Here is a 15,339-nt window from a genome sequence, read left to right as displayed (position 1 = left end):
TTAGAAAATCAAGGAATTTAAAAAATGAAAAAAGTAACAATTGTTTAAAAGGCATGTTGATTTAAAATCGTACTCACAGTTAATGTAATTTGTACTCTTTTTAAAATTATATGTATGTAAAACGCACATTATTAACATTATGTTAAAGATACATTTCCGATGCCAGTATATATATTCGGTACACGCTTAGAAAACTTTTCATAAATAAGATAAGTATATGACTAGTACAAATTATTATATTACACATCGTTCTCGAATCGTGAGTTCGCAAAAATTCTCAAAATCAAAATCAATCAAAATCGATAGTTAAAATGTTTACTGTAGTGCGTACGGAGGCGCGCCGTTGGTCGACAAGTAAAATTTGCCACGTAACCTGGACGAGAGAAAAAAAATATTGTACATCGGTCCTTTTGTATATCCTATCTTCGAAAAACTTATAATATATAGAATATATAAATAAAAACAGGAGACAACTTACGATGTAGAAGCGTATTCGCCCATCAATACGATCGGATTGTGATCGCAAAGTTGCTGCTTGTATTTTTCCCAGCTCTCACACATTTTCGCCTTGAAACCTAGTGTGCTGCCGATACTTTCGGTCATAATCTGATGCGCCCGTGAATGGCTACAATAAGCTGAAAAGTAACGTAAAGTAACATTAGGATGTCGTTCGCGAGTTATTTTTGTATTCTTCTTAGCAAAGATACAATATATAATATATTTTAATACATTTGCACGAATATATTTTATATACATAATACTTGCTTATTGTCGGCATGAAGGTGCATCCAGGTTGAGGAATCTTGCCATCGTTGGGATAAAAATCGGCGTGTCCCAAAGGCGCCAAGAATCCAAACGCTGGACCGCTGGTGTGGATTACATCCACGAATTGAGCATCGGTTGGATCCAATCGATATTCCGGATCGACGATACCGGAAATGGTCTCGAACAGGGGACTCGCAGGATCCAATCCTTCCGGGAAAAAAATTATTAATTATAATTGCATCTTTGTGGTATCTTTTATTCGCAGTTACTTTCTAGTCCTATTTTTTCAATAACATGTTCCAAAAAATATAATAATTCTAATTCATATATTTAATGTTTTTTTGAAAAAAATATATGTATAAATATGATATAATTATATTCTAGAGTGTTGTAAAAAAATTTGCAATGTACTTTCATCGAATTGCATAATTGTCTTAACATAAGAATGATACGAGATCACTCTGTTCTACCTGTTATTCTTCCGATACGTCCCTCGAGATAAGCTCCGGCGAAGCCTGCCACGTAGGATCCTAGACTATGACCGCTAATGTGCACATCCTTGTACTCCAGATTCGAGTCTCGATTTAAGAACTCCAGAAATTGGCCTAAATATTCACCGACGAGACGCGTATTCTTGGCTGCTACCGGATAAGCGTAGGACGCCAAAATTCCCCAACTCACGACTATCACGTTCACATCTTGATAATGCAGATACGCTAAAAATGCAATTAAATGTCACACCTCTATTTCTTTTTTATTTTTACTTCGAAAGCGACGTTGTGTATAAGAGATTTTATCGGATCAGAAAATCGCTCGTGATATAAAAAGAAACTTGGAACTCTTCCGCAAAGTTTCTGTGGAGAGAGAGCGAGAAAAGAACTTGCGAAAACGATTAATTAAGCTGTTATCGCGCTGACTTTTGAACCGATAACGACGTCGATTCCGTATTTACCGAAATAGGCTGACCCTGATTGTTTGCAAAAGAAGTAGGAATAGTAATAGCAAATGATAAATAAAAATACGCAAATTGCGACGCAGTATCCATGTTCGCCCACCTCTTACTAGATCTCGTACCCAGCCTTCGTTTCCGGTATCGCTAAATCCGTGAACGATGAACTTGGTCGGTCTGCTTTCGTTGAAGTGCGACGCGTACAATACCTCGGTATCGTTCAGAAACAATTGTTCCTCGCCGAATGGGTTCTCCCTGCGCAAAATAATAACATAATGATGATTTTGATTGCAAATTGTATTGTAATTTGCATGTATTTTAGATACTGCAAAATAATACAGGGACAATTTCCATCGCAAATATAGATTTTGAAATTTGTTATTCCCTTCGCGTAATGTAAAAAAAATTTAAGACATTAAAGTGGCGCTTCCTCCTCGCTTCCTCGGTCGTCTTGTCTGTCGGAAAAAGAGAAAGAAAAAAATGCAAGAGAGGGGACAATCAATCCGAGGGCACGATATCCAGGCGTCAACTCGACGCGACGCGATGCGATGCGACACGGCGCCTCGATGCTCGATAGTCGATCGAACGTCAGCGCTGAGAATAGAATATTCGCTGATTGCACGTATCATTAAAAAACTGATGCATCCTCCACGGGGCAGTCCGCGATAACGTGCCACGGTGCATGGAAATTAGCCGCGTCGGCGAATGATTGATTCTCGATCGGCGCTATAAGAGATACTTCTATTACAATTCGCAAATACATGTATAAAATAATTAATTATATTTGAGGAAATCGAGATTTTTTTATGCAAACACAATATGTAATGATACACATAATTTATACAACAATATATTATGCAATTTGATTTTAAATCAATCTTTTCCCGTACAAATCTTTGGTCAATATTCCAACAAATTTTCTGTCATTCTTTCGCTCAATTATTTGAATGTATAGCTGTTTTATATATATATATATATATATATATATATAATTTTATATATTATATATATATAATTTTATATATTATATATATATATATATTGTATAATAAATATTATATATAATATTATATAATAACATCGTAATGTTATAATATTATTAATTATATATTAATAATATTAATTTTAGTATAATTTATATTAATAATATTATATTAGATCTATAATATATTAATATAATATTAATAATAAAATATGTTAAATAAATATAATATAGATTTACTATCTTAAACATTTCATTATAAATCGTCATCTGAACAAATAAAAGGTTGCACTCACCTGGTGTACAATTTGAAAGCCGTTGGTTCGCGTTCCAATATTGTCTCGAGAATTGATGTCCGCGCCTCAAAGTTCAGTCTATCTTCCGGATATGCATACGCTGAAATTAACAACTGATGGATTAATCGGATTAATTAATTAAAATTTACTGAGAAAAAAAATTATTTCTATTTATAATTGAGACTTTGAATCGATAACCGATAATTACCTGACCAGACGAGAAGGATGGTCGAAAGAGCGAGAAATTCGACGAGTGACATATCTTTGAATTGGATGCTACACGATACACCAGTCTCGTCTCCACGAGATACACCGGATTACTACTACTTAAACTTGTTCGGCTTAATGTCTCTCAGTTCGTCATTCATCCCGCGCTTCTTTCTTTTTGTTCGTCGACCAGCTCTCGAGAGTATGATAAGAGCGCTCAACTCATTAATACGTTCATTACTGTAACGCAGATTTTAAAACCGGTCCTACCGGCAACATCTCCAGTAATTCTATGTTCGATGGTGCGAAGCGATTTTTTACTCTGAAATATAAAAAAAGCATATTTTTAATTAAATATCGTATTTTTAATTAAGTAATTATTATATCTTTACGATGCTTCTCGATTTTCAAAACAGGTCTACTTATTAGATAAATCTATTCCATTAGAATTATCCTATAATCAGTAAAATCCAAACTATATTCTATCAGTTATCATTTTCTATAGAATTGTAATTTATAATTTAATAACTTTAATCAATTTTTTTCATGATTTTATAATTTCATGATATTATAATTTGGTCGTTCAAGGTCCTTTTTAGCAGAACGTTATACTGCATAAATAAGGCAGAACAGTATAAAGTAGTTCTAAATAAAAAATTTCCGCTATAAACTATTTTTTTATTTGCAAATGTATCAGTGTGCTGTAAAAATTTTTTTCTGAAATTAAAGACACTTGTATAATTTTTGCAAAAACAAGTTTTTAAATATATATGCATGCAAAATAATGATTTCATATTTTCCATTTCTTTGGATAAGCTATATGTTTATACATATATTTTGATACGAAAATATGTTAAAAACGATGTTGTTCTATTTTGTTTGTTTACAATCACAAGTAAACAGTAAAAATTTACCAAAATCATATTGTGTATATATATGTGTTTATAATTTTATACTTATATTTACAACCTTATATCTTGCTTTCTTTACTAACTTTTCGTTATTGGGTACATACATTTCTAATTATTAATACTAGAAGAAATTGTCTTGCAAAGTAGTTCAGACTTTCCGGAATCAGAGAAACTTTTTCAGCTTGCTTTAACTGCGTATTATGTTTCCAGATCTTGGTTTTTGATACATGATTTAAATAACACATAATGATGCTATCATCAACAAGAGACATATTACTAGTAAAGTTATACGACTTATATTTCTCATTCATATAATTTGAAAAAATCTTGTACTTATAATTGATAACTTCTATATATATTCTTATTTTTGATTTTTTTCATGCATATATTTTACATATTTGATGACTCATCTTGGATTGAAGTTGCCAAACAAGAGCAATATAAATATAACAACTATTTTAAATTTAATGATGAAAAATCAATAAAAACAATAATAAAGAATTCATCAGACGAGGAGATACAAAACTGTTTATATTTTATAAAACAAAATAAACGTTCTAATATATAATGTAATATATGTTCTCTAGCTATATATATATATATATATATATATATATATATATATATAGCTAGATATGTGTATATATATATAAATATATATATATATATATATCTCTAGCATTATTCTGTTATTATGTATGTATACTTTATATGTAGATATAAGTACTTATTGCTACAAAGATGGTAATTAGGCCCTGTGCATAATAGAGGAATGAATATTAAATATATTATATAGGAATAGGAATTATTTTAAAATAATAAAATTTAAAAAACTCCGCTATAACAAATACAATTTCCCAAATAGCAACAAAACATCATTAAATCATGAGCTGATTTATATGCAGAAATATTATACATTTATATTTTGCCAAGACTTACTGGTATAGTATCTTTCTCGAATTCTGTAGAGACCATCAATGTTAATAAAATCGTTTGCAAACGGTGCATAGCGATAAAGGAAATACCATCTCCATGCAAACCTTGCTGTGCAACCTTGATAATAATATCGCAAGATCCAACATAAACCATGTACGTATTGTAAAGCAACGTTATATATTCCTACTAAAAACAAACAAGTAAATGTCTATGTGTAGCATAACATGTTAACTCTTTAATGCAAGTTTTATTTATTAAATCAACAAACGAGTATTCGCATATAAAAATTATTCCAACTTATTCATTATTACCTAAAGGCGAGGTTATCAAGAGACGCGTCGAATTTAGATTCGTAAGCTCGATCTTTGAAACCATCTCCTCAAAATCGCACTTCATCATGCGACTGTTCATCATCATCGCCGTCTGCTGTTGCTTCTTCAATTTTACGCTTTTGTCCTCGTAGCACCGACACGACCGGGGATTCGAAGATCCGTTTGGGCGCGCAATTGAAAAATTTCGCGTTTGAATATCTCAAGATTGTAAACTCGCGCTGTGATTGGCCGACTGATACGCCGTAATCGTAAGCAGCGTTCACATGTGATTGAGATGGCCGTGTCGTAATCATAAACTGTCCTCGACTGTGATTGGCAGATCGTATTCTCCGGGTTATACTTTATAATTGCGTTTCGCATGCTTTAATGCGTGTTTAATGTTATCGCACAATACTTTAATTAAAGAATTTTTCGTACAATACCTATAATTATCATGGCGAAAGAGAAGGCGCGCGTCTTGATCCGTGCGACTTTAAATCGACATTGACCTCCAGACGGCGCTGATATGCGGCTCGTCACGTATTACTGTCACGTGACCGTCGCGGAGAGGGGGGGGGGCGTGTCACGTGGGGGAGCAGCTGCGCACGTCAGTACCCCCTCCACCGTCCTTTACTACGCAGCACAACGAAGCGAGAGAGAAGTATTTTTCTCTCCTTCTCTCTCTCTCTCTTTCTCTCTCTGAAGTTTCGAAAAATCGTTTTCTTATGAATAATAAGTGTCATCTACATGTGTGTGTAAAAATATTATAATAATAACTTATACATATTTATAAATTTGTAAAAATAATGCGCGACTCAGCAGTGGTTTTATCGATAGTTGAAAAAAAGGTTTGTTATTTTAGTTTGTAAAATGGACATGTGACGTGTGTATAAAAATGAGTGGTGTTTATTTCATATAAGATTTGTGTGTAAATTGCAAGACTTATATTATTATCTTGCAGTGAAAAATATGACGTACAAATATGAGTAAATTAACGATTGACGAACAATTAATAATTTCAGTTTGTCGTATAGTCAGTTTATTTGTATGTATTATTTTTTGAGAATTAGTATATTTTTTTAACATTGAATTTTTAGTTGAAATATTCTATCTTTCCAATTTAATGACGATTTAATTGTTTTTATCGCATTTGTCCACATTTTTCACATTATTTTCCAGATTATATGCAATGAGAAATTTAATTTATTTTTATGTATATAGAATACAATATATCAATATTTAGAATTTAAAATTATCGCTGTTACACATATCTAATGTTATTTTGTGGTGAAAACAGTGTCAACATGAAAAATATTCTTGTTCAGTGCTTACATATTTGTTAAAATTCTTGTTAATTCTAGAGTTAAATATATCAACACATACCATGTCGCCTGAGCCTACACATGAACCTATTCAGGAAAATCTGACAATTTCCAATGTACTTCTGGATACAAGAATGGTGAATGATGAAGAGGATAGTGATGACGAGGATATGGGAATGGCAGGATATGTGCCGTTGTCTCAGGTATCTACTGATGCCGATCCTATTTTGGAGAGAGAAGAGGTAATTTATTAAGTAATTTTAACAAGAACTCTTATTGTTTCTAATAAAGACACTTAAAATTAATCAAACATTCGTTTTCTATTTCAGAATGATGAATGGTTATCTGAATTTGACGAATCTACTCAAATATCATCTGCTCATACAAGTGAGCCTCAGCAAGTAAGCTTTTTTTTCTTTAATAAAAGCAATTATTATAGAATTATTTAATAAACCGAAACATTTCGAATCAAAATGCTTCTATTTTATTCAATTTTAAAAATTGTTTTACAATCTTCTCAAAGATTCCATATATATTACAGATAATATAACAGATTTGTTTCTTTGTGTTTTTATCTGTCACATTTATGATGATGCATTTAATTAATCGATTGAAGATTAATATTACACTCACATTTTAGAGTTGTTCTTCAGAGATATTGCAAGTCTGGTCATGTTCGCACAATCGTTCTGATATTGACTTAGATGCAACTAAGATCAAAGAAGTTAAATCTGTAATGGCATCCATTACTCTTCCTGAAACTTCAATTCCACAATGGGCGTCTACTATCTCAGAAGAGCAGTGGAAGGAGCAACTTCTCGTTCGCATTAAACAGATGCAAAACAAAGAGCCATAGTTTTTAAGTTGCAGTTATTATCATCGGGTTACGACATAAAAGGTTGAAATTTTTATTATCATTTGCACATAATGAGCAGTATATACATCTGAAATTATTTAAATTATAATTTATTACAGTGTTAAAAGATGTAGAAGTATAATCAAAAATGAATCATATTTTAGCATTTAAATGTAAAATAAACTATTTGATTTTTATATTAATTAAATTAAGAAATTTTAAAGTTTAAGCAATATCTCGTGAAATTATAGGATGTGCAATTGTTATGTAATAGGAAGAAGAAATCAAAATGTATTAGTTATACAAATTATAAAGAATATCACCTTTGCTTTTTTGTTTATGATCTAGTATTTAGAAATAAACTACAAATATGATATATTAATTTGATCAGTATCACTGGATGTGACATTGCTCGAAGTGTCAATGAAACAATATGACATCTTATTTTAATACTAGTATAATGAAATCTGAATTTATTATTAAATCGTTTACATCTCGATGCGCTTAAATGTTTCTTATTAATGTTTTATAGTCCATCATATATGTAATATCCATTGAAGAAGACACAATACGATATTCTATAACTCAAACTCTGCATCAATGGTAGCAGCTTTAATTGGATTGAGTTTCTTTCGCAAAGCAGCAACATCGTCTTCTATTTTTATCAATTTCCGATATTTCTAAAAAGAAATAAGTAAGTTATAAAATTTCGCGAGAACGTCTTACCCTTTTGCGTAACATTACATACTTCTGAGGTAGTTCCGGATGTAACATTCCAGATATAAATCATGTAACCTGGAATGCACAACATCGAGGAGAGACCTGCAAGCCATCCTAACAAGTGGCTCCACCATGGAAATTCGTATGTGAGATATTTCACAGGAACAAACTTGATGATATTAAAGATGAAAACGCCCTATATATACAAAGGGTAATAAAGTAATATGCATATGAATTATCTGAAATCTCACGAGAAATTAAAGACGTCTCACCACACAAATGGCAGGCGTGGTAAATGTCCAGCATATCTTCCACCAGAAGCAAGGATAATAGCCTATCATGTCACGTATACCATTATAAAATCGATCTACTCCAAATGCCCACGACACTGAGATGCATTCAAAGAACATCAGAAATAGCAGACAAAATCCGCTCACAGCATATGTATCTAGGAGTTGAAACACGTACATTCCGCCCTAAATAAAAGATTTATTTTAAAAATGCAGAATTAAATAAGATATACAAAATAGAGACATTTTGTAACAATTATTATCATTAAATAGTCCTTACATATACGCACATGTCAAATATTTACTCACTTCCGTAATGCACAGAAGTCCGATTATATAGGAGATTAGGCATACAATCGCGATGAACATTTCCTTCCGTTTTCTGAGTTGTCGCGGCCATTCATCCACGGCAGCGGTGATAAAGCCCTCCATGGTGCAGAACTAGAAATTACGATTTATTTTTAACATTAACATTAATCAATGATAATTTTATGGAATAATGAATATCGATTTTTTAATTCAACGAATTGTACCTGACTGTCCAATCCTATCAGAAGGAGCATGAAGAAGAATAAACTTGACCAAATCGAAGCCCCGGGTAATTGCAATACCGCCGAGGGATAAACTAAGAACGCTAGACCAGGTCCTGATCAAAATGAAGGATGTTAGAAAATTATTATTGCGTTGTATAATACTGAAAGAGAGAAAATAAATATGAATAACTACCAGAAGCAGCTACATCGGCTACAGGTTTTTGTTGCTCGTGGGCCATAAAACCAACTACGGAGAATATCACCACTCCACTGAGCAGACTGGTACAAGTATTCACTCCACATACAATGAGAGCATCTCTGCAATACATCAATAAGACTTAGTAGATTTCACAAAAGGGACTTAAATATATTGCATATTTGATTTATGTGACATTTAATAGCGAATATACATAGACACAATAATTAAGCTTGCTGTTTTTCACACGAAGAAAAAAGATGCTTACTTATAAACATTATTGTTGAACTTGTTGTAACTACCTAGAGCTACCAAGGCACCTAAACCGAGAGCATAAGTGAAGAATATTTGCGTCACTGCGTCTATCCATACCTATATGCGGGATTATCATAAATATTCTGCTCCAAAAAAGCTATATATGTTAATGAGAAATTAAAAGTATTACCTCGGGATCACCGAGCTTCGAGAGATTCGGTGTAGCATAATATTTTAAACCTTCCACAGCACCAGGAAGAGTCAGGCCTCTCATGAGCAGCACTGCCAGCAGTGCATACGGGAAGAGCGCCGTGAAATAGACAACCTATATTACATCGTGTATATAATTCACATACTTTTACATTCAACGTGCAAGGATTTGATTCTACGAGAGGCCGCTTTACCTTGCCGGTCCATTTGACGCCTTTCCAGATGCAAAAATAGCACATTATCCATACGACCGCAAGCGTACCAGCTAATTCCCATCTTATTCCACCCACGTCTTCAATACCAGTTGAAATCTGCAGGGTCCGTCTCCTTTTCGTGAAAGAAAAACATATATCGTAATTAATTAATTAAAACAAAAAAAAAGATTGTAACTTACTCCCAAAATTCCTTGACCGGGTCTTTCAGCAGTTCGTGACTCAAATTCCCGAACGACGTAGAGCATATGAGGTCGTTCGGCCAATATTCGTTCTGCCAGCATGTAACATTCAGACGTTCATCGGGCGTGATGCAGTAGCGCGTATTCCACGAGTTGTCACACGTTCTCCAGGGTACGTCTGCACAAAATTTATATTAGATGTAATAATTAGACTTTTTAATCTAACTTTTTAATCGTTTAAATAATAAAATTGATTTCAGGTAGAAATATCGGAAAATCGAAATACTTTGAATATGGTATGCTCACCAGCTCGTAAAGAGACCAAGAAGTAGAAAAGTGCCCAAGCGAGGATGATGATGTAGTATATATTGGTCCAGCAGGAAAGTACGCAGGTCGCATATCCGATGCCTGTAAAGAGATCAACATCGTTATCCGTTTCTGTATTCTGGAAAGTATATTTTAACGCCGAGACACTTAAGATCCTGAAAGCGTTCTCCAGAATTACCTTTAAAGATCGGTGCTATCTTGAAGACACCTAGACCGCCTATTGTCAACATTTGTCCTAAGGATAATTCCATCAGGAACATGGGTATACCGGCCAATGCGAGTGCGATGAAGTAGGGCACCATGAAAGCACCGCCGCCATTCTTGTAGCAGAGGTAAGGAAATCGCCATAGGTTTCCCAAACCTATGGCTAATCCCACGACCGACAAAATAAATTCGATCTTTAAAAGAGAAAGTTTAACGATTAGATCCAGATTTTGGTCGAGTATCATATTTCCGTTGCTCGATATATACATATGTCTCACCTTACTGCTCCAGTTTCCTCGGTCCGGTAGATCGTGGAGATGACTTCTGATCATCATGATGGAGGATTGTCGCAGGCATTGTATGGCCTCAAATCGGAAATCCGCATCTTTTTCGCCATTGGAGAGATCTCTGTCGCTGGGTTCGACGAAAAGAGCCTTCAATTCTTGCACGGGGTTCACTGAACTCGTCGCCGGTTTATGCGGCAGAGGACTGGTGGATCTGTCTACCTTGGGCCGGTCCGACCGACCGGTCGATCCTTTCGAAGGCATTATTTATTGCAGCGACGAAATCGCGGGATGAGATCGGGTTTGAAGGGTTCACCTCATCCTCCTAACCGATCGGTTGCGAGTGAAGACCAGCTCGTCAATATGTACTACACGTTTCTTCTGTTTGATTGAAATAATAGAATATATTTATAGTAGAAGTTGAATCAACAGTAAGATGGAAGAGAACATAACAATAGCGAATGAATGAGACTGATTGATAATTATTCTCTTACTTAGTCTAATTAGGAAACTTCTAACGAGATCTTTTCTATTCTAGTTACGTCAGCTTTAATAAACAACCCTTAAAAACGACCGGATGTACTGCGAGGTTCGAGAAGAGTATACAGGAAATGATGATAAGGCCCTAATATAAGTAATAGATAATATTTACGGGATCTCTTGTAATATTCATCGTGGCCATTGTCGTCATCGCGCGTACACGAGCGCGAGGTGCGCGTACAAGGTATTACATATAGTAGACAAGGGTCTTGATGATGACGAACGATGAATAACGAGCCACTTCCGGGAATCATAGCGTTCACCGAATGCGTTCTCATCGTCACAACCTTGTCCTATTTTAATATTTAACTCATGGTGTTCTGTGCACGTCGCGGTATGTTTCATATATTCGTCTTATATTCCGCGACAACGGAGAAAGACCCATTTTTTATCCAATAATGAGAATATATTACATGTATTAAACACGATTGCTATTAAACTTGAGTATCAAATGAAACTTTTCAGATCAATTAGCAATTAAATATGAACAATATAACACGAGAGACAAAAAATCTTATTTTTACTTAATTAATTTTTCCCACACACACTCACACACACACATATATATAGACCTTTAAAGAAGCAATGATAGATATACGATCAATGACCGAGGGAACGATCAAAGTGTTCATTTCGCATAGAATTTTCGCAAGCGATACATACGCAGTAATTGCGCGATCCAATAATATGCGTTTTTCTTGTAAATATCCTTTCTTTTCCACTTCTCGGTATTCTCGCACTGATCCTTATTCCTGTGTCCTCGACATCCTGTCTAATATAAGTTTCTTCCGCGATCCTCACAGTGCAGGATCACTTCCGGGATCTTTAGTGGGAGATGCAGATGAATTTCCGAAGAAGGGCGAGATCACCCTTTTTTTGCAAACCGCTCAGCCGAGCGCGACTCTTCGAAGAAGGGCTCGCGCGAATGCAGAGATTTCTGCCGTACCCCGTCACTATCTACCCCACAATGACACTCGGTCCCCCTCGAGTAGGAACGCACCTATCTTTCCATTCAACAAATTAATGTCATAGTGTGTCACTATATTTAGGATCTCTCGTGTGCTCGGAGATAGAGATCGGCCGATCTCTGTATGCGCGAATCGCGCCGCCTGATCGCGAGATATATATTTTCCCTTTTTTATTATCATTATTATATTATTGTTGCATGAATCCTTCGATGCATATTATATATAATTTCATTGTCATCTTCTGAGAAAAATAATATAAGACGTTTTAAATACAGGATTGAGCCAGTCATCAGGTTGCAAGGCGACGAGATAAAATCGCGTCTCGATATTTTGAAAAATTCCTGAAACGCAATAAAAATTCATATTAGTAAATTATTGATTTTATTTGTATTTTTATGTATTTTCATATAAAATACATAAAAATATAAGGCTCAAATTAATATATAATTACTTTATTTATTAATTTATTTATTAAACAAAAATTTTACTCAAAATTGATATAACATTAATGTACCTTATTTTTTATATATTTATAATATATATATTTAATAATTTAAAAATTTGAAAAAAACATCTTTTTGTTCGTCTTAAAAAAAATTATCTGCTTTTATCAGAAAAAAATTTTTATCAAGCCTCATCTAGAGTATATATTTCAAATCGCATACCTATATATAATTTTACTTACTTTGAAAAGTACATCTATACTTTTTCTTTCTAAATAACTGGATACATAAAAAGTTATATATTTTTTTCTTTCTCTTCTTCAAAATTTCCATTTTTATAATAATGTTTATGTGTGTTTCCTCTGTTCTTTTCTCATGCATTTTTTTTTTGTTTTCATATTTCTTGGTTCTTGTTGAATTTCCAACGAAACCTACGAGAAAAAAACAGTTAGAAACATAGATATATAATACAATTTATAATATTATAAAATAATTCTTTCCTTTCAAATCTTTTCTATTTAAAATCATGATATTGAATATAATTAATTATCTCTTATATGTTATGACTCTAACCTTACGATGATCTAACCTAACCTAACCTAACCTGCGAGAATAATTCTTACGAATACGCGCGGCAATTGGATTTTTAGTCTTGTCGTAAATTGCATTAATATTTTCGAAATTATGGCTGAAACTGATAATACTGATAACACTATGAGAGAGCAGGAAACATTGTTACGATGTTTCGTTTGCGACATCAAAATTCAGGGCCGCTTTTATAACTTGCCTCATTGCAGGACGCAATATTCAAAGACCAAGTTAATCGAGAAACTTGGGGAATTGGTGGGCGAGAGGTAAGAGATCAATTATTTATTTAACAATCTACATGATTGTTCTGCAGAAGAATATCTGAGTATTGCAAAAGAATTTATTTATTTATTTTTTTTCATTTATATCATATATATATATATATATATATATATATATATATTTATACATCTAATATATAAGTGTATATATATATATTTTATATATATATATATTTTTATTTATATATATATTTTTGCAGATATGTAGTTGTAATATCAGAGGATGATGTCATCTGTCGCAGTTGTGCTGTTCTCCTTAATACTTTTGACAGGCTGGAAACGGAAATATATCCCATTCGCGATAAAGTTTTGCAATGTTTAGAACAAAAATATTCTCTGGAAGAGGGTGAGCTCCGAGCTACTGATGTCTGGCCAAAACAGTTTCAGCCACCACAGATCACAAAATCCAATGCGAAAGAGAATACCGATAAGAAGAAGATTGAAATGGAAACAGAAGTGAGAAGGAACAATATAGATTCAGAAGACAATAGGATACAAAAAAACATTAACTCATGGTTACAATGCAACAAATGCAAATATACCACACCTTTGAAGTCTTTCATGATGTATCATTTGAAACATCACGTTAAACAGAAAACATTTTGTGATAAATGTGGAACATGTATTTTTGAGAATCAGCAAACAAGGCATAGTTGTACCAGGACAATCGAATCAGAAAACAAGGAAAATGAAAAAGGAGGTATGAAGAAAAAATTGTATTTATTAGGGAATTACTTTCCCTAATTATTATAATGCTATTGATTTATATTAGATAATTCCAGTACTATTGCTAGCAATAACTCGATGAAAATATTACTTTTAGAAAAAACATTGCAATCAACTTTGCCACTTGCTCAAATTACACCACTGCCGCTGATAGGTATATCAAGTGATCATTTGTATATTTCCAGTATGCTACCAACAAGTAATTACCACTTATAATTGAATGATATCAATTATTGTTAATAAATTTGTTAACGTTTGTTTAAAGCAAAATATTTTTTGTTTTAGATAATCCAACATGTTCCAAGCAGCCAATATCCATTTTGCAACCAGTAAATATGATTAATATTGATATGACAAAAAGTTCAGAATCAAATTCTGTACAAGAGATGGAAATAAAAACCAAAAGAGAAGAGACAAAATCAATATTTGCTTTTACAAAGGATGGAACCATGAAACTAGTGAAAGTACCATGTTCAAAAGAGACGTAAACATGACATTTCATTAATTGCTAACTATGGATATTTAAGCTCTTGTCAATTTCTTATATTTTTATCGTTACGTTTTCATTGTGCAATTGTGAATGTGTACCAAAAAGTATTATATAAAAAAATTATTAAAATGTTCTAAATATTATATGTAAAACTTTAGTATTAATATGAAATGTTTATTGTGGTCATACACGCATTTCTCTATTTTTTTCTTTTATAGTATAATATTGTCATTATTTTATTACCTTCCATAGTTTTTATTACAGATATGTAGAGCTTTCCATCATCAATAATAAAATAATTATTTAGCATAAGATTTTTTCATGTTCTTGATGCAATCAAAACAGCTGGTAATGT

At 33.1% G+C, this 15,339-nt stretch overlaps 4 protein-coding genes across 8 annotated transcripts; 2 read left to right on the top strand and 2 right to left on the bottom strand.

Annotated features, from left to right (window-relative positions):
- Positions 1-40: 40 nt before the first annotated feature.
- Positions 41-5,663, bottom strand: LOC114936855 (pancreatic lipase-related protein 2). Its single transcript, XM_029310184.2, has 9 exons — positions 5,358-5,663; positions 5,050-5,232; positions 3,201-3,521; positions 2,993-3,092; positions 1,821-1,969; positions 1,236-1,481; positions 766-972; positions 479-635; positions 41-373 (listed from the first exon to the last, which is right to left on the bottom strand). Exons 3-9 carry the CDS (start codon positions 3,250-3,252, stop codon positions 316-318), a joined length of 969 nt encoding a protein of 322 aa, XP_029166017.2. The 5' UTR covers positions 3,253-3,521; positions 5,050-5,232; positions 5,358-5,663; the 3' UTR covers positions 41-315.
- Positions 5,664-5,970: 307 nt separating this feature from the next.
- On the top strand, positions 5,971-8,830 carry LOC114936856 (male-enhanced antigen 1). 5 transcript variants are annotated; one of them, XR_003820786.2, is made up of 6 exons: positions 5,971-6,205; positions 6,719-6,921; positions 7,009-7,080; positions 7,320-7,577; positions 8,068-8,229; positions 8,315-8,830. XR_003820786.2 is itself a non-coding variant. In XM_029310185.2 (4 exons), exons 1-4 carry the CDS (start codon positions 6,340-6,342, stop codon positions 7,533-7,535), a joined length of 495 nt encoding a protein of 164 aa, XP_029166018.1. In that variant the 5' UTR covers positions 6,322-6,339; the 3' UTR covers positions 7,536-8,044. The 5 variants fall into 5 exon arrangements, 1 of the variants encoding a protein (XP_029166018.1); XR_003820784.2 differs by lacking the exon at positions 5,971-6,205 and adding an exon at positions 6,322-6,343; XR_003820785.2 differs by lacking the exon at positions 5,971-6,205 and adding an exon at positions 6,322-6,343 and having other exon boundaries at positions 8,295-8,830.
- Gat-1B (GABA neurotransmitter transporter-1B) lies at positions 6,719-11,269 on the bottom strand. Its single transcript, XM_029310179.2, has 13 exons — positions 10,943-11,269; positions 10,639-10,858; positions 10,440-10,541; positions 10,134-10,311; positions 9,934-10,066; positions 9,720-9,854; positions 9,543-9,646; positions 9,272-9,396; positions 9,079-9,191; positions 8,855-8,986; positions 8,528-8,731; positions 8,284-8,451; positions 6,719-8,215 (listed from the first exon to the last, which is right to left on the bottom strand). Exons 1-13 carry the CDS (start codon positions 11,210-11,212, stop codon positions 8,114-8,116), a joined length of 1,986 nt encoding a protein of 661 aa, XP_029166012.2. The 5' UTR covers positions 11,213-11,269; the 3' UTR covers positions 6,719-8,113.
- Positions 11,270-13,325: 2,056 nt separating this feature from the next.
- On the top strand, positions 13,326-15,178 carry LOC114936854 (uncharacterized). The gene is made up of 4 exons (XM_029310183.2): positions 13,326-13,753; positions 13,969-14,468; positions 14,592-14,693; positions 14,780-15,178. Exons 1-4 carry the CDS (start codon positions 13,584-13,586, stop codon positions 14,980-14,982), a joined length of 975 nt encoding a protein of 324 aa, XP_029166016.1. The 5' UTR covers positions 13,326-13,583; the 3' UTR covers positions 14,983-15,178.
- Positions 15,179-15,339: the final 161 nt, after the last annotated feature.

The sequence above is a fragment of the Nylanderia fulva genome, unplaced genomic scaffold (genome assembly GCF_048542155.1).
Source record: "Nylanderia fulva isolate GAGA-0341 unplaced genomic scaffold, ASM4854215v1 Scaffold11, whole genome shotgun sequence".
In the NCBI taxonomy this organism is placed as follows: domain Eukaryota; kingdom Metazoa; phylum Arthropoda; class Insecta; order Hymenoptera; family Formicidae; genus Nylanderia; species Nylanderia fulva.
The sequence above is the reverse complement of the archived record's forward strand: the minus strand, read 5'-3'. Positions and strand labels throughout refer to the sequence as shown.

Excerpts from the sequence above, each read along its gene's own strand:
- LOC114936856 (XM_029310185.2), top strand. Across the intron at positions 6,922-7,008 it reads CTATTTTGGAGAGAGAAGAG|AATGATGAATGGTTATCTGA; the intron begins GTAATTTATTAA and ends TTTCTATTTCAG. Across the intron at positions 7,081-7,319 it reads ATACAAGTGAGCCTCAGCAA|AGTTGTTCTTCAGAGATATT; the intron begins GTAAGCTTTTTT and ends CTCACATTTTAG.
- LOC114936855 (XM_029310184.2), bottom strand. The coding sequence starts at position 3,252 with ATGTCACTCGTCGAATTTCTCGCTCTTTCGACCATCCTTCTCGTCTGG. Across the intron at positions 1,970-2,992 it reads GCTTTCAAATTGTACACCAG|GGAGAACCCATTCGGCGAGG; the intron begins GTGAGTGCAACC and ends TATTTTGCGCAG. Across the intron at positions 636-765 it reads CACCTTCATGCCGACAATAA|CTTATTGTAGCCATTCACGG; the intron begins GCAAGTATTATG and ends GTTACTTTTCAG.
- Gat-1B (XM_029310179.2), bottom strand. The coding sequence starts at position 11,212 with ATGCCTTCGAAAGGATCGACCGGTCGGTCGGACCGGCCCAAGGTAGAC. Across the intron at positions 10,067-10,133 it reads CCGGTCAAGGAATTTTGGGA|GAGACGGACCCTGCAGATTT; the intron begins GTAAGTTACAAT and ends TTTCACGAAAAG. Across the intron at positions 9,397-9,542 it reads TTCAACAATAATGTTTATAA|AGATGCTCTCATTGTATGTG; the intron begins GTAAGCATCTTT and ends GATGTATTGCAG.
- LOC114936854 (XM_029310183.2), top strand. The coding sequence starts at position 13,584 with ATGGCTGAAACTGATAATACTGATAACACTATGAGAGAGCAGGAAACA. Across the intron at positions 13,754-13,968 it reads GGGGAATTGGTGGGCGAGAG|ATATGTAGTTGTAATATCAG; the intron begins GTAAGAGATCAA and ends ATATTTTTGCAG. Across the intron at positions 14,694-14,779 it reads TTCCAGTATGCTACCAACAA|ATAATCCAACATGTTCCAAG; the intron begins GTAATTACCACT and ends TTTTTGTTTTAG.